We start from the raw sequence: 18,350 nt of genomic DNA, 5'->3' as shown, positions 1-18,350 counted from the left end.
AAACTGGCTCTGGTAAATAAAGGGGTAACGATGAGGAGCGTTGGACGAGGGAGGGAGGTAGAGGTAGTGGATGCGTTAGTTTGCCGTGACAAAAGGAAAATCTATCTGGCGACCATTCACCATCAACAATAATGCGAAGGGGGATGGTTAATCCCATGTTAGAGAATCGTCGTGCTTGCCAGTCACGTATTGGCTTTATGTATAGAGTCCGTAACGAGATCTAATATGCGATGGACATTGTGCGGTTGAATCATTCCAGCGTGGGTAATGGCTCATAGCGATGTGGTGGATAAAAAAAAAAATCGCTGATCCAAGGGACAAACTGGTGGTAATATTTCCTTCCATCTATTCGATTGGCGAATACTGTTGTTTTTAAACGGTAAATTAACAACACTCAGCCCAAATATATTATCGTCCTCGATAAATCACGAGCACACACTTGAAATAAGTCGACTCTTCGTTCAGCAAAATAAGGGTTTTTCTCCTCGACATTTTGTCAGCCCTTCACAAGTTTCAAAATTCATACTGAAAGATTACTCCAATCAATCCAACATCCACTCAACCAATAAATCACAATCTTCATTGTTGTTTTGACGTCTTCAAATATCGCCTGAAGTTTCATTTCATCAAAAAGGTGTGTACACTTTGTGAAATAGCCAGAGCAATACCAAGTGAATGGGTTGTCTCAGTGACTGCTGAAGTTTGGGGGGTTGAGGGGTAGGGCGGGGGCGTTAGTTTGAAAGCCCGGGTCAAACCTGACCCCGGGGACGAGGGGTATACGTCTTGAGTAGAACCGCACATAAGCTAATGCAGCCAACGCCGGGCCGAAAAACTTTTGCGTTTCTTGCCCCCCTCTCGTCGCAAAAACTTTCTCTTCTCTCCTTCAAACAATTTTTTAAAACTACTTCCCTCACTGCGCCAGTATAAAGTGTTGTACTCGGCAAATAACAAACTTTTTTTTTTTCCCGAGGAAATTAAGTCGACGCTCCTGTCTATAATCAAAGACCCCCAGTTTATCAAATTTTTAATTAGTTGATATTTATATTTCAATTGGCGCTACAGTGTTCCGTGTATTTTTCCATTTATTTTCATCGTCTACGAGTTGATAATAATTATGAAATATAATTAGCTGTGATCTCAGAGTTTTCCCTAATCGGATCACAATATCGAAACAATATCCGACCATTTTCCTCCTTCAACGACCATCGAGAAAAAAACGTAATAGACGAGTCACCATGAAATAAGTGAGAAATTGCATAATAAAAATGATTAGAATTGAATTTCAGAGGTAGAATTTCAAGCACTTCATCCACTTCAATAAAAAAAAAATATAACCTCGATTAAAATGACCCTCTGGAGCTTGCACATTGCTCAAGTACCATTGAAATCCATCGCTAAAAGATACTCTTTTGAATTGATAGCAGAACCTACTTCATACCCATACAAAATTTTCCAATATTCGATTCAACCTGTCACGATAAAACAGCCTTCCACCTCCCCCTCTCCACCCTGTGTATGATCTGAATTTCCAAACCCATTCATCATAGAATTGAAAATCCTCCAATTACTGAGGATTTAACCTGTGACACTTGTTTGAATTAACTTGTAAAACTTTAATTTCGAAAAAAAAAAAGTAGGGTAGCTTGAGAGGGTAGGGGATTCAGTGGTAGATATTGGTTGAAGCGGGTGGACTTAATTTTCCTCTCCATCGAGCAAGCTGTCTCGCTTTGTTGAAACGTGCCCGTTGTTCCAAAGCTCTCTCTCCTTGGCAGTAGTAACTGTACCATCGTTGGTCGGTAACACTCGGTCCTCGAGGGAGTGGAATAGGGTCTAAGGGATGATAGCCATAGGAACTAGAGAGAGATAGAGATAAGTCAAGCGGTTTCATCAACCGAGAAGTATTGAAAATGTCTCAACGTCATGGTGTACATTCACGTGGTCCTCTCATTGGGATTTCCCCTGCCCATTCCATTCATCTCTCTTCGCTCATTTAGAACCTCCACCATCTGCCATGATGTTGCCTGTATCTTGCCCACCCGCATAGTAGTTGGACGACGATGGTCTAATTATCGCGGGCATTGTCGTACTCCCCGTGCTAGGACTACCACACGACCAACGGGAGTCCCCATTGCCAGAGGGAGATCATCAATGAGTGCTCCATTAGATGCCACTGTTTGCTGTAGACCTGGTCTGTTTGGTGTGTTGAGAACGGTCTTACCTTCTCTCCCATCATTGGAGCCTCGCTCACTTGCACACCCTTGTGTTTTCTGACATTGGACTCCCAATGCTCAACACCCCCATCACAAGCTTGGTAGACATACTCAAGCCACTCTCCAATCACACAGAGACAAAGGAATCAATTGTCTCAACTAGGGCATCCAAACGATGGTAAATACGTTGAAGCTATGATGGGACTCATGTATTTGTAGAGTAGTAATTCGAATTAACTCGTGCCAAGACATCAATACTCGAATGTATACGGATTGCAAGTAACAAAATGAAGGTCCCTTGTCATTCAATTTGAAGAATTAAAAAAATAATTGATTCGTGGTAACTGTGAAGAATTTTTTGACTGAATATGCGGTAGAAAAGTTCTCCACGAGTCAGTGTGAAAATATAGTATATGTATACATTGTCAATTTGTTTAAGACCCATTACTTCTACCCTTCAAACATGCCAACAGCAGACTTCAATAATCCCTGGAATTCTTGTCTCGACAATTTTTCCACTGCCATCGTTTCCATCGCACTCTACCTCCAGGTAACCCAGTCTCTCCTACACAGGGTGGAAATTCCCTCGCGTTTCACATTCCAATGTGTTCACTCCTCCATCCACATCCCTCTCACTTGCTCTCCCACATAGCCTCAATAACCCCATTCTACGTACGTCGGGTCTCATGAGACCTCGTGCGGTTGTCGTTTGCCACGCATCCACCCGCACCCACCGACATACCCTGGAAAGCTTATTTCGTACGCCACTTCGGCAAGTGGAACAGATCGCCAGTCGTTCTTCAACCCTCTTTCGTCGACGGTGGGGCAATATAAGGGAGCATTGGCTTCTTACGGAGGCAGATAGGCCCCGACCTGGTATCGCGAGTAAAATATATATGGAATGAGGGGAAATATGGTCCAATGCCTGGAGACGGCGTGAGGCGACGTGGGGCTGTCGCGACAACCATCGGCTACCTATTCCTCACGTTTGTTCCTTCAACTTTTCAACCCGCGATCGCAACTGGCCCATTTAGCCGATATTCCATTGTACAAATATTATTGTAAAAAGAAAATTTTTTTTATCTCATATTTTCCAATTTCGGTCCCCAATTTTTTCACCTTTATTTTATTTTTAATTTCATTTTATCTCACTCGCCTAGACCCATCCACCCATGACTACAATATCAAATTTACCCACCACTTGTGAGTTAATAGACATTTGAAAGTCAACGTTTTCGTCTCACAGAATTTATCATCTGAATTCACAAGAGAAAAATTACCGCGTGGGTGGAGCGAAAAACTGGGAAAAGTGGTACAAATCGGCCTGTGGGTAAATAGAAATATGAGAGGGTGGGATAATATGCATGTGAGAATGATCGTCATTTGTAACAGAAAAACACCCAGCATGTGGAGATAAAATATACAAGTGTACAGGGGTTGAAAATACCTGGGTACGACAAACGCTATACGTGCAGTTGAAGTCGAGGTACAATAGTGAAAAAAAAAGAGATGTAAAAAAAAAGGAAGATGAGGAGGAGGGTAACGTCGTGGTGAGGTCTTTTGTAACAGTTAGTCGGTGGTCGCGGGGACTATTCACCTGGTCAATTACCGCCTGGAAAACGCGCGCTCGCGCGTGCACAATCTCAGGAGGGGTCTCGCCCCATAATTGACCATGGATTGCCCCCCAGGCCACGAAATCAGTTAATGTCACCCTCGTGAATCGTGGATGACGAGGCACGTACCCAGGCTAATCCCCACGAACGATTTACCCAGTACCAGGGCTATACCGTTAATCGTGGAGGAATTCCAGGGACATCTTCAAGGGAAAATCGGCAGTTTGAAAAATCTTTAAATCGTGCACTTGAGACAAATGATCTAAGTGATCTCTAAGTGATAGAAATTCTATAATCGATCCAAATCGATCATCAAAGGAAGAGATGGGGGATAGAAACTTCCATTTGACCTGGACCAAATACGGGATTAAATGAAATAAAAAATTCCTCAGCTAAAAAAAAATTCGTAACCGTTTAAAGGCCGAAATAAATAACACCACGTAACTAATTAATTTCTACTCCTCCCCCGAACCTCCCTCAATAACTCTCCCCCAAACTAATAACCGCCTTAATGTTACAGATTCGCAGTAACAGCAGTTGCATGGCATCCACACGGCACCTACCTCGCATCGGTTGATCGGGCGAAAATGGCAGCTGTTTGGGGGGATCACGTCTAACACGAGGAACAATTGTGCCGGAGGCATTGGATACCACCACCTACTACTGCCTCACCCGGCCTCGACTGATCTTCAACGAGCATCACCTCAGAATTTCAATCACCGAGAACCACAACGTCAACTCAAAAAAATCCATCATCGCGTCTCGAACCTCATTATCACCCCGACTTCCATCGTAATGTGGACGATACCCACGTGTTATTGAGTTCCTAAGATGATTACCACTCGTTCCTAATACAGGAATCAACGACAGTACCGGACTGAGAGAAACGAAATGATTGATTGATCCAAATGGTCGATTGACTTCGTCCCACCGGACATTAGGAATTTTTTTCTAAAGCTCTTCAGTATCAGAACTAGACAAATAGTTGATTAAAAATAACGTGAAAGCTTCGTAACTCTCAAGCGAGACTCAAGAGTTGCTGGACTTTTCACGCAATTTTCATTGAACATTTTCTACTCGTGTAAAAATTTTCTCTCTCAGTTTAGCCGAATTTGGAAATGTGTGGGCTGTTTCAATAATCGAATGACCGAGTGCCCCTTGTGGTATATTCCAGAGAAACTGTGGATAACAATACAACCCACGGGTTATTGAATAAATTCGATACATTGACGAAGTGATGATAGCTCAATAAACAATGTCTGTCGTCAGCGATAACGGGTAACAATTGTAAATCTAAATACAATAATATTGAAAAGATGGGTGGATTTAACATTATTAGAGTAAATCTCCGTGATATGTAACGTATACACTGTTTTCAATTGCAAGCTCCATCGATCCGAACACAAATATGCACTTTGTATTGTTATCCACCATATTCTTCCATTCTACTTCGCTCCCCCCCCCCCCCTTCCAACAGCTCCAATGCTCCAATAATCCAAAATTGACACGATTATTAATGGATTTTCATGATGAATGCGGGTACATTGCAAACAGATTTTATATCATCAAAGGGGTTGAAAGTAATTCACTGTCTATTTGTGTAATCTCCATAAGTTGTGGTTATCATCATAACAATGATGAAAATCGTGGCATTTGACGCATAACACATACTTCATTAACTGAAATGATTTTCATACACTTGTATACGGAATTTCAGTTGACATTGTTAGGTTCACGGAGTTTTGCATAACGTCATCACAATGGTCACTCGCCATTCATTTCGAGTGCCATTGCGATCCCCAGAGTAACATTATTTTTATAATAAAAAATCTGGAAATGACAAAAAAAAAACGAGAAATTTTAACTAACGAGTGGGTTGAATGGTGCAAAATTTCAATCGTACAATTTACCGTTTAATAAGATTATGCGCATTAACATTAGGCTACAGATATGTTAATATCACTGTGTTTGTACTCATCGAACCGAGGACAGCGCGTCACAGGTCGGAGAACACAAATTTAATCAAATTAAGAAATTTATAACTGCAAATAAAGAACAATGTTTTGATGTAAATGTGTCGCACAATTTTTTATCATGTCCTAACAACAACGCTGAGAGAAAAATCTCCAAAAAGTGTGAGCAGAAGCTTTTCCAGGTTCCAATATATGAACTACTTCTCCATGCGTTATAGAAAAGCAATTATTACCCTGGGGATTTTCAATTTCCCTCGAAAATTGATAGCTTCGTACTCGCAAAAATCAACATTCCAGGAAGAGAATCAAGACGAACATTTACCAAATATTATTTCCATCCCAAAATTGCAAATCCCTCATAACTCACTGCGATACCATACGTATCACCCTGCCAGTAGATACAGTCCCCATGTGACCAGCCCACTGTCCCCTTGCACTCCAGACATGCGACCCATCACTGTGTACACGATATGGTCTAAGAAACTTCAACAGTTTGAAATCACACACACACCACCCATTCTCACTGCCTCCACCCCCCCCTCCCCTCCCCCTGGGCAACCCCCCTGCATTTCACAAGTAAAGTTTTGCATTATGCCAGAACCGTTCTAGACCGGCGACGATTCGACGGGTTTTCGCCCGTTGACAGAAATACCGTAGGGGATATGGTTGAGAGAAGGTGAAGGTAGAATGAGATGACAGAGTGAACGTAAAACAGTGCGGGGGAGGGCGAGAACCAGGAGTTCGAGAAATTCTCATCTCCCCCTTTCTCGACGGCACTCCTCACCACCCTCCTTCATCCCACCCACCCCCACTTGCCCCTGGGAGTGATTGAAACTGGGCGTCCCGCTAACGATGTCAAAGTTTCGTTGCCGGCTGTCGAGCGTGACGCCACGTGTTTCACTTCCGTTCGCCTTTCGTTCCTCTCCGAGTCACTACTGTAACGAATCGATCTTTGACAAGTTCGCGGTGGAGACCGACTGGAAATGTCGACCTCCACAGGGTGGTACAACATGAGGGGAATACGTTAGTCTTCACCTCTTCTGTTCTTCGTTGGTCCTCACCACTCCTTCCACTTTTCCAATTTACCACTCGGCAGTCGAATTATTTGTTTGAGTGTTCTGTGTCTTGGAGTATCGTTATCACTGGGGTTGATATTGGGGTGAGTTGAATGAGGGGAGAAGGGTGGTCTGAATTGATTGAATGGGAGACTGATTAAATTGGGTTTTGTTTGTTATTTTTTTTTGTCGGTGAGTTTTGAAAATTGTGGAGAGAGATGGGAGAGAATAATGGGATGTGGGTGGCACAGTTGGTGGAGTTGGTGGTTTTTGGGGGGTGGGGAGTAATAAGACAATGAGAATTGAGTGTTAAGGGGTGAAGGAGGGGGGGAATCAGTGGTTGGAGATGAACGATCGCGAGTTGAGTAAATTTTCGAGTTTAATCTGGTGATATCGTACCAGTGAGAATGAGCATATTTGCGTTATTGGGACGAATTTGAAGTGGGAAAAGAGGGGAGTGAAACTGATAACGAGTGTGAATCAATTGTTGAATTGAAGTGGAAGGGAAGATGACGGCAAACAGTTGTGAAGTTGACGTTTATTCAAGACATATTTGAAGTATTGTAGGTTAATATTGATGAACCTGATTTGAGTCAAATGAAAGACTGATTTAATTTAAGTTGAAAGAGATCTTCAGTTGAGTTCAGAAAATTCAGTCGAGATTTGATGGAACTTAAATGTTGATTTGGTTCAAAATCAATAGAAGTCTCAATGAAGTTAAATAGAATTTTTAGTCAAACGGGCAAGCGCTTCGATTTGTAATAAACATGAAATTAAAATTTCAATTCGAGTTATGATACTTCACTAACACAATCGACTACGGAAATTGGATAATTGAGATTAGGATCCGGCTGTTTTTATCATTTCCCGGTGCTCACTGTCAAGGAAAGTTCTCACCGATAAGATTGAATTTACGGAGTCATTGGGTAGACGGAATTTATAGGTGACTCAATGGAGCCGAACAAATTGATATCATTGGTTATACAGCCGTGCAATGACAGCTTTTAAGAGGTACCTAGGTAGCAGGAAGTTATTGGCACAGTGTCGTTGTGCACTCCTCCACTCGAGCATTTCCGTCATTGTTATTTACGCAGTATTGCATTCGTGAGTGATCCGGGCATTGGTGGTGTTGGTGGTGTTGGTGGTGTTGCGGTAAGTGGTGAATGTCATTGTAAACATAGTCCTTGAGATACACTATCTGTTGGTCTTGTTATCCCGCTCAGGAGCTTTTTCTCATAGTCCAAATCCACTTTCTTGAATTTTCTTTTCCATCATTTTGAGGGAATACGTTTGTTGGAGTAGTACGTCAAGAAATGCGGGGATGGTTTCAACACAATCAGTTGAAGGTTGAGGGGGTTGGGGTATCTGTTGGTAAACTACTTGGTGAGCGCTACTGTCCCAGTCCGCTGAGACAAATTGCTGGGGAACTAGTTGGGTTGTGAAGTGGATTAGGAAGACGTTGAAATATGTTTCATCATTCCAAATCCAATCAAGTATTATGATTTAATTTGATATTATTTTCTATTGTTAATAGAATGATAGTAGAAGTTTATTTTCATTTCCGGGTACTCAAATATTTGGACATCAATCACGCGAAATCGAGTTCAAAGTTGTCAGGCAGTTATGAAGCTATTGACAACTAGACATACCGTAATTAAAAGTGCTAATAAAAACATTTCACCACAGCGTGTATGATAAACTGCATCAATGGTGAGCTCACTGAAGTCAACAAGACTCTATTTGAAGCTAAACAAGTATGAATGTTGAATAAAACGGAAGGGAACGGGGGACTTGTCATGAAACCGTATAAACACTGATAGATGAGAAGCACCATCAGACTCCAGATAAGACGTTGCACACGCGTCCAGCAGTCATACAATAAATAACAACCGTCAACACGATGAACAGGCGCATAAACTAAAAACACACGTGTTCGTGTGGCATCAGTTACTCATGCGCTATCCAACGAATAACTATTTGACCATCATTTTGTTTAGTGAGTAATTATTAATTTATTAACTTCCGGGCTCTTCTAGAGAAAATTATTAAGAAATCCCAGAAAATTGAATTTGTCCAGAGTCATCGCATGACATTGAAATTTTTGATTGATAAGTTGAATTTTATTACATGTTTAGGTAATTTTTTTATGAATGACTGAATCGCAGTACACTTAATTAAAAAATGAAAAAAAGAACTGTTCATTATGGGATAGAAGCGTTCGTAGAAGAACAATATTCTTCTCAACAAGGCATTCCGACCAAAGTTTTTACAATTTAACCAATTAAATGATCGAGAGCATCTGTAGGTAAAAAAATGGAGATTATTGTTTAAGTCTCAACAAACGATGTACTCGGCGTAATCACCAATAGCCACTCCAACAAATCATTTCCCAACTACCGAGAAAGACTCCAACAATTAAAGATGCCCATTACCCAGGAATGTTTCCCCCTCCCCCGGTGTTCGAATCAGTTACCCAAAAAAACATTCTATCGCTGTTGAAAATGGTAAAAAAAATAACATTGAAATAAAGTAAATTTTGCCAGAAAAGGAATCAAAATCAACTTTTCTTTCTCTTTTTTTTTCCTGGATTTGGGATAAAGATGACCACAAAAGGAGCTTCCCTACCCGATTACCCATAAATTATTGTAATTGTTGCCATATTTTTCTCTCCGTGTGTTAATTCCCTCTTATTTATTGAGTGTTATGTGGCCCTTATTTATTATCTAATAAACCACAAAAACTTCTTAATATTTTCTTCCCCAATGAGGTCAATGACTTGTCCCCGCGAAGCTGATATCATAAATGACTTTCTTCATTGCTTGCCTCCTAGGGATTGATAGCCCATGACGGGAGAGGATTCATTTGTATACAAATTAAGAGACGTTAAAAATGCAGTTCGAGAAAAAAAATCGCAACCGCCCTAATTAATTAATTAATTGTCTTGGATTGACGCTGAAAAAGTTACTAGATCTGTTGACTTTGGGAATTTCGCTAATTAGACAAACTTTTGTGTCTAATGTCTTAAACGAAGTTGTCTTGAAACCATTAATGTCCACCGTGTACCGGCTGTGGATCATTCGAAACGTATTCAAAGAAATTTAATTTTAAAAAATCAACGGAAAAATTAACGAGCTTTGGAAATGGAATTTCTCATACTAGAACTCGAATTATTCAAAACTTTCTTTCTCTTATGGAAAGTCGTCAACTCGGGATTGGTAATGGAAAATTCGACTTACCTTTCGGGATTCTCCGGCTCCTTCTTGACTTCTGGAATGCAACTGATTTCAGCACTCGCATAGTTTCTTCCAGAGATATTGAGCGTTTTAAAACGTCTATTTCATCTCAACTTAGGGCGTCTAACTCTCCTTCGACTGCGAAGAAATACCTGAAAGTTGAAAATGTACATTGGTGAGTACACGGTTGTACTAAAAAAAATGTCTTTTTGACTGCAGAAGACATTCCTCTCAAGTTGGAAATATTTTTCTCCATGTAATAGAAATTCTCGATGAATTCAAAAAGCCAAATGATCATATTTTGTCAATTAATATTTCAATTGAACTCAGTAGAGGGCATGCCCAGAATTTTAAAAAAGAAATTGTGAAGAATTAATTGATGAATAAACTGAATTTTAGCTAACTTTGGTGGATGAAAATGAATACAATAAATATAAAAGTGAAATGCCCAAGAAATTTTCAAGGCCGCACTTTATAAATTCACATTACGATCCTCCATTTTTTCGCATTTCTGTTTACTTGCTCACCGGGCGGAATGGGCCGAGATTAGTGAGAAAGCTTGACTTTTACACGACGGGAAATTTCCATTAAGAAGTGAGGAGGTTTCTGAGTAAATATTAATGAAGCTGTCATCATTAAAAATAAAAGTATTGAATTATTACTGTCAAGAATCCTTGAAAATTGGAGAGAAATTTCGCAAAATTGAGAAGAGAAGATAACATGGATTAATATCTAAGAGTGAAGCTTTTTTTTCTTTGCGTTGTGATATTAATTTTTGACGTATTCACTCACTGCACGGAATGCTTCAAGAATTTTTTTTTTAAATAATTCGAGAACACGAAGCAAGATATTGCAGAACAGGTGTTCGAATTTGATAATTTTTGGAGGATTCGTCCGAAGAAAAAAATCTGATTGCGTTAAAAAACGCATCTGCCTGGGACATAAGCTCTCCCCGATTGCCGACCCATGAAATTCCCCACCCATTTTTCCGTCCTCAATCAATCTCACTCCACTAAAAATTGCAGGACCCCCGAAAAAAGTGCGGCAGCCCCCATTGAAAACGCGGAAAAAAATTATTCAATCAGTCGCAAAGTTGCAGCGTCAATCAATCATCAATGTCGGTGCTGTATGTTAGGAGGGATATCCAATGGCCGGTTGAATTCTCCTCAGCGAAAGAGAGCCCACCCCAGCATATCTATACGTACATATGTAACATATAACCCCCAACGCTGGAGACGATATTGCACAGTTTGTGAGGCTGAGGGGGTTGAAACAGCGTCGGCGCGAAATTGTGGCCCACCGTCTCGGCTCGAGTCGACGCATTGCAAGCTCACGAAAGGACTTGCGGCGGGTATTCAGTAGTGACTCGAGCGTCGTATACGAAACTCAAAAACTCGGTCGACTTTTTCACGCTCAAAATTTTTTTAACATCGCGAAACGAAAAAAAAAAACCTATTGCAATACGTCGTGCAGTCAATTGATTTAAAAAATTTTCAGTTTTCAAAAATTGACCCGTCAATTTGACTTGACAATTGTCCACCGATGAATTAAAATTTGTCGAGCTCTAGCCCGAGTTCTAGAGTAGAAAAGGGCTTCCGATGCGAGCCCTCAGCCACGCGAGTTCAAACTGTTGGAATTTAAAAAAAGGCGCGCTAGGCGGAGAGGCCGTATAAGTAACAAAGTGAAGTGCAAGTGCTTTGACATTTATTCAATAGAATAAATTGAATATAGATAAATAGTTAGGGGGAAGGGAGTTGAGAATAATTCGCACGAGTGGCACTCCTTTCCCCACAATATTCTCCCGCGATTTTGCCGGGTGGTGGGCGCCATTGAGTGTTTTATTACATAAACTATGATCTTGTGATTGAACGTGTCTATACAAAACCCGTTTACACGGTAGTCGGAGTGGTGCACCGACAGGCGGTTGCACCGTTGCTCACGTTACAAAATAAATAAATAAAAATAAATAAATAAACAGAAGGAGAAATCATGAAAAGCACCGCGAGACGCCGGAACTCGCGATCCCTTGATCTATCGCTTCTCATTCTTGCTGTTGCAACCGGTAAGATTCCTTTATGCGCGTTGATCATCGTAGTGTGTGGAATACAAGTATTTTATCTAATCTCAGATTAAAATGACATGACAATATGAATTATGTATTGAAAATAATTTTACATTTATTTCGACGAGTTTTAAAAGGCTCCTATTTAGACATTTATAAATCAATTTTATGAAAAAATTTATAATATTACGAAATACTTTGCCCCAGTGGCTTTATGAATATCATAATTATCTGTTGAATAATAAACATGGGAAGTTGGCTCGCTGCATAATCCGGGAAAAGTAAAAAATTCAAAGGGAATTTAAATTTGGGAAAAGGGGTCCTAACCCGAGAGATTGGGGTTTTCTCAATTCTACAATCGCATCAGAAAAGTACCAGAAAAGTGAAAAGTACTGGAGTTGATATGGGAACATTTTAATGAATGATGTATGATAAACAATTTTAGATAAAATTTTGAAAGTTTCGAAAGCCGTTCCCTGTCTTGAACTTTATTAATCAAATTCATGCAGAAGTTAACAGTATAACGAACCCTTTTGCCCAGTGGTTCCATAATTATCATAATTATTTACAAAATGAGAAGGATCGTGAGTTGGGTTGCGCGACGAAGCGAGAGATTGAAGAGTTAAAAGGAAAGAAAACATTGACATCGCAGAACTCCCACAAATCCGGACCCCGATTCAAGCTCGGGAAATTCGAGTTTATTTTTTTTACTTCCTCTGGTCGCTCCGGGAAACCTCAGAAATGGGAGAGGTACCAAAGCTAATGCGAAAACATTTTTTCAAATTATTCGCGACTGGAACAACGGGGGCCGCGAGGGAACACTTGGAAAAGTTGGATTTTTTGAAGCCTCGCAAAAGCATTAGAAATTAATATTCAACTGGAAAAAGTTGAATATCCGTGAAGCCCAAAAGTTATACAGTTGTGAACGCGACCTTGGAAATTTTATAAATAATTTTAGATTAATTTTCTGGATTTAAACAAGTTTCGATTGTGGATCGATAAATCGGACTCACAAATCACGTGAATGGTCTCTCATTAGTCACTTTCCAGTCAAATCATAAGTCGATAACATTTTTCATTAAAAATACATAAAACCGTTGAGATCTAGTTCGCGGGATGAACCAGAAAGAGTGAATTTGTCGGTGGAATCAGGGAAACCTCAGAAAAGTGAAAAGCAGTAAAGGGAGTATGGGATCCGAATGTAGAAACTTTCCGGCTTTATCCCCATTGGAATTTTCCTATATCTCGTAGGAACTCTCTGAGTCATGTGCACATAGGAACTTTTACCCGAGAGAAGTCTTCGCGACTTTTCCAATGGCCAAAAGAGAGCGGAAAAACTTGCATCACCAACTCGTATCACCCGTTGAAACCATGGCACCAGTTGGAATCTGACAGGACTCAATACACTATTTTCCAACTGGTACATCGAATGAAATAGAACGAAAGGTTAAAGCGAAACATAAAACACCAAAGTAACGTATAACGACTCCTGGCCGTCGAATTGAAATCTCCTCTGTGCGTTTCCGTTTCATCCCCGTCCATTGAGAGTTTAGAGACGGCTTTGATAAGTGAAAGAGGAGAATAAACCCTTCTACAATCTCAACATCAAAGTTATTTTCCCATCGTAAATGTGAAATTAATCATACTCGTGCTTTTTCACTTTTTGGTTATCCTTTGACGTATGAAAATCGTTTGGAAATACGTTACTTCCACTTAATCGTCTCAGGATGAAAACGTAGAGGTTATACGCGGTTTTAATACGTTAACAAAATGCAGAAGTGAAGATATATATCCTACATCCAACAATTTACATTACCCCCCTCTCCCTTTCCTGCAGAAATTTCCTAAAGACCTGGTGAAACGGTTCGAGCCGATTCGGTTTTTACTCGAGTTCTCGACGAATATAAGGAAGACGACAGAATCTTGATGAAATGATTTTTGTAAAAAAATTCTATCCAAACAAATTCGATTTGAACTATCGAAATATTTTCATTAGAAAAAATTCCGAATAAATAAACAAACGCAAAGCCAATCAACTATTTCTAATAATACTGTGCCCAGTCCGGCGCAATTCACGTCAATATTGCCAACATGACATGACTTCGCGGTAGAGGTCGATGACAGACAACCTTTCATCAATGTTTTCAACAAGAAAAAAATTTGTATTTTTTTTTATTTCAAGTTTTTTAGATTGACTTCCCGGTTGGACTTGTACCTGGGTCCATTGGCTGTTTATTGCACGGGCCGTTTTGCACGTCAACTTTCCGGAACGGGTACTCATGATTTTCTCATGCACCCGTCATTGTTTTTTTTGTTTTCTCATAGTCATAGTTTAGACATTCATCCATTTTTACTCATCCGCTTTTCCTCTCGGCTCATCGTCTCGTTAGAGGATAACCTGCGAGGGGTATCGCGATATTAATCAGCGCCACCGTTAGAAAAAGCTTTTCACTATCGCGCGCGCGTCTTCTCCCGCGAGATTTATACAAGGCCATAATTAAAGTGTCACGGGTAGAAGTAATGCTGCTAGTGAGTTTGAAAAAAGTTGGAGAGAGTGAGGGGTTATAAAAAAAAATGCAAATAAAAGGGAGGCAAACGCCCTCCGGTAACCGAGGGACTCTTTTGTTCTCCATGTACCGAGTTTTTTTGTTGTGAGAAATTGAGTAATTAAGCATTCCAACTATACTTCCCCTCCTTATGGTATATTTATCCAGATATGGCCAGTTAATGGGGATTTTTCGTGTTTGGGTAGTCGTCGGTGCAGCGAACTGACGATTCAACGTTTACATTTATCGTCCCTTCAAAAGTAAAAATTCCTGAACGTTCGATAAATTTTTATGAAACTCGGGAATTATTTCAGTTTTATTCTAGAAAATTTTTTCATGGCTGAGGACAAATTACGGAACAACTTGTCCTCACAGCGGTGAACCATCAGACGGATGGTTAAATTTTACGGAACGAATTCTAGAATTTACGTGGCCATTCGTACAACTTCACCTCCGAATGACATTTTTTTTTATTAAATTTCCTTCCATTTGCGATTTTTATCAAATTTTTTCCTGTGTACAACCCTAGCACTTTGCGTTAAATAATTGGAATCGTTACTAATTGAATTAATCAACAGACTCCGACCGTCAGACGTCACAATTTTCTCATTTATTTCAACGAAATTTTTCCAAAAATAATATTTCTACCCAGAATTCACTTCCTCTGTCATTTCATTATTTCTTATTCCTACCCCCTCCGTTTCACGTATTTATTACCCCGTTGGTGGAACTTTTTCGAGCTTCAATCGTCATTAGTGCAACGTGCCAACAATTTCATATGATATCACATGCATTATATCAAACACTTTTCATTTTTACCTGAATGTCGGCAGTGCCTGATATTTTTTCATTGCTTTTTATTCACTTTTTCAACGACGATGAAATATCGCGAGTGCGCGACGAGAGAATTTCAATTCGTACCCAGTGCTACCACGGTACCATAGAGGGAATCGTGTCCAACCTTCCTGGTCTCCCCGCATCAAGGGAGGAGGGGATTTCATTGCTGTGTGTGTGCCGTCGGTAGAAAAGCTGAAATTACGTGATTCACTTGGTAGTCTCGGGTGGTGAGGTCTTGATTTTCCAGTAACAAGTCTTACGAAGCTTTGTTACCCCTCTCCCCCCCCCCATCCCTCTATGTTGAATGTAAAGAATATTCAGCATTCTCGGTAGAAGCGGTGATGGTTAAGTGAAGTACGACCTTTTAACATGTGCATGACATGATTTTGCGACAGTTGAAACATTTACTCGGTTGGGAAAATTGTTTTCACCCTGTCAAATTTATAATTTTCCTCATGATTATCAGGAGTATTTTATTAAACGCCCTGAAGTCACCTGAGGCCACTGGATAAACATTTTAAATATTTTTAAGTCGTATTTTATTCCAACAGAAAAATTCATACTTTTTAAAATAAATTTAAAAAATGCCGCCCTAAAGTTTGGTTCCATCAGAATTGAAAAAAAAAATTGACAGCACATGTCGACAAATATTGTTGGTTAAACTTTGCAAATCGAAGAAGTAAGATGAGTCATTTCAATTTGATAAGAGATAAGGGATGAAAATACAAACTGAGTGAGTGAGTTGATGCAATCAACAATCTTAGATGTGCATATATATGTTGTGAAAACTCTTGGGCGATGATAAGAGACTGTGTCCAACGTGAAAGTTATTCTCCTCGGATCCTTATTATACGAGAATAATGTTGACGTCACAGGAAAAGAGGGTAACGAAGAAAGTTACGAGCCGCTTGAAAAGTTTTTGTGAAAATACTGGAGGAAAACGATGGGGTCCGAGTAGTTGAGTGAGTGAGAAAGAGGAACTAGTGGTTTGCTAGGTTCTTCCGCGATGACGAGAGAATTTCAGTGAAATTTTTCTTAGTGTACTCTCTTTCCACTTCTGCGGACGAATCCGGGGGAGAAAGAAAATCTAGGCAGAGCCCTTCAACCTACTGTACAACTTCAAGAATGAGGAAAATGTTGGAAACGCCACTTGAGAGTGCTGGGCACGGTGGGAATTCAGCCAAAAGCGCGAGGGGTTTCCGGTTTTTTTTTTTTAATTTTTTTCCTCACTACCGACCGATTTATTCACGCCCCCTTGGCTGCACAGTGGCCTCTTCTCCGTTGGCTCAGCCATGTAGCCTCGCGGGAAATGCAGGATGTGAATTACCCGTGTGGATTCACGCAAATGTTCATCAGATGCTCGTCGTATATACGGAATCACATCGCGTTATCTTGTCACACTCGCTCAATTCTCATCTGTCCTCGGTGGGATTTTCCCTCAACATGGGAATGAATATGATGTATGAGGTGTCGAGCATCGGTGAATCATTTCCTCAATTAACTTTTCTGACGATATTGTAGGGGGTGTCTGAACTATAGTTATCAAGTTGCCTTCTCAATACCTCAGAATCTCGTTATTCGCGGACGATGTGATTTAAAATCCGGTATTATGGGATCAACTAACATCTTAACATTATATTTAATTTATCAATTTTACGGTATCAAGAGACAAGAGTTGGGTCTCAGAAAGTGTGAGAATAAAATGGACAACAGAAGATGGAGCTCACGATCTATTCGTAATTTCCCAGTTCGAATGATTGTCTTTTTATTTCGTCCTCTTATCATCGCATTATTCACAGAATCCAATTACTTCGCCGGAAAAATAATTTGTCGTAATTATCGATGACGCATTTGATAATGTAAAAGATATTCAGAGGAAGTGCCTTTGAAAAGTTGCGACCAGATAGATTGCTAGTGCGTGAGACCTCTAGATCTGTTATCGCTTGGAGTGATGTACATACGACTTTTTCAACCAACATTTATGATACTGGGAGGTGGTTACACGTGCACTTGAGAGAGAAGTTCCAAGAGTTATATGGAATGTAACTTCTCACAACTTGAAACATTCATATTTGAAGCACCTCTTCTCGTAACCATTTTGCGGGCACATCGGTCTGCTAATTATTTTGACTGGAAGAAATGGTGATTCATCTTTCTTGATCGTCAACATTTTGCATGCACTAAGTGTTGGATTTAATTTCAGTTCAGGTCATCAGTTGTGTCCGAACTATAGCCGTAGCTAATTAACTGACGCATCATTCATGGGATTTTGTGCGTACGGAGGATGTCCTAAAGCCCAGACTAATCGTGAGAAACTATACAATGACACTTTAATAGTGGGATATTAAATTGGCTTTTTCACTTGCTCTTGCCTATACCATATTTATTTCAACCTCAAAACATTATGTTTAGATCATACAGATACCCATAAAGTTACATATGAGTAAAAGCCCGAGGGCTAACATAACGCAAAATAACCGTGAGTTAACCGTGAATATTACTCTGCCTTCACGCATCGAATTTTTTTTTATTTAACTGTCGAAGATTTGTCAAAAGTATTTAGAAAAATCATCGAACGATCTTTGAACGATTTTCCTAATGAAAATTCATCGACACAGCTGGTAAATTGAATTTCCGAACTGCACGAGAATTTTTCTCCGTATTTTTGTCGCCCTAGAAAACTGGTAGTTTTTTTTTTCATCAGGGAAATATGATTTTTTTACGCCAAATATCGGATAACGCAGCCTTCTCATTCCCCCAATCACCTCAATAGATTTTTTATTCACACCACAATACAGACGCCTATTCACCGGTTTCGCAT

At 40.0% G+C, this 18,350-nt stretch overlaps 3 protein-coding genes across 4 annotated transcripts in view; 2 read left to right on the top strand and 1 right to left on the bottom strand.

Annotated features, from left to right (window-relative positions):
• LOC135168419 (autophagy-related protein 16-1) overlaps positions 1 to 5,896 on the top strand; it is a 196,322-nt gene extending 190,426 nt beyond the window's left edge. For both annotated transcript variants that reach the window (XM_064132589.1, XM_064132588.1), the window contains one exon: positions 4,344 to 5,896. In XM_064132589.1, the coding sequence (XP_063988659.1) occupies positions 4,344 to 4,440 (97 nt within the window). In that variant the 3' untranslated portion in view covers positions 4,441 to 5,896. The remainder of the gene's footprint in view (positions 1 to 4,343) is intronic.
• The window catches only part of LOC135168415 (uncharacterized), a 223,817-nt gene that overhangs the window by 179,194 nt on the left and 26,273 nt on the right, over positions 1 to 18,350 (bottom strand). The window contains exon 4 of the mRNA XM_064132576.1: positions 10,088 to 10,236. The gene's annotated coding sequence lies outside the window, so the exon portion shown is untranslated. The remainder of the gene's footprint in view (positions 1 to 10,087; positions 10,237 to 18,350) is intronic.
• The window catches only part of LOC135168425 (uncharacterized), a 43,041-nt gene continuing 36,127 nt past the window's right edge, over positions 11,437 to 18,350 (top strand). The window contains exon 1 of the mRNA XM_064132599.1: positions 11,437 to 12,146. Coding sequence (XP_063988669.1) covers positions 12,074 to 12,146 — 73 coding nt within the window. The 5' untranslated portion in view covers positions 11,437 to 12,073. The remainder of the gene's footprint in view (positions 12,147 to 18,350) is intronic.

This window comes from Diachasmimorpha longicaudata, chromosome 13 (genome assembly GCF_034640455.1).
Source record: "Diachasmimorpha longicaudata isolate KC_UGA_2023 chromosome 13, iyDiaLong2, whole genome shotgun sequence".
Taxonomy (NCBI): Eukaryota; Metazoa; Arthropoda; class Insecta; order Hymenoptera; family Braconidae; genus Diachasmimorpha; species Diachasmimorpha longicaudata.
This window is presented reverse-complemented; position numbering and strand designations above follow the sequence as displayed.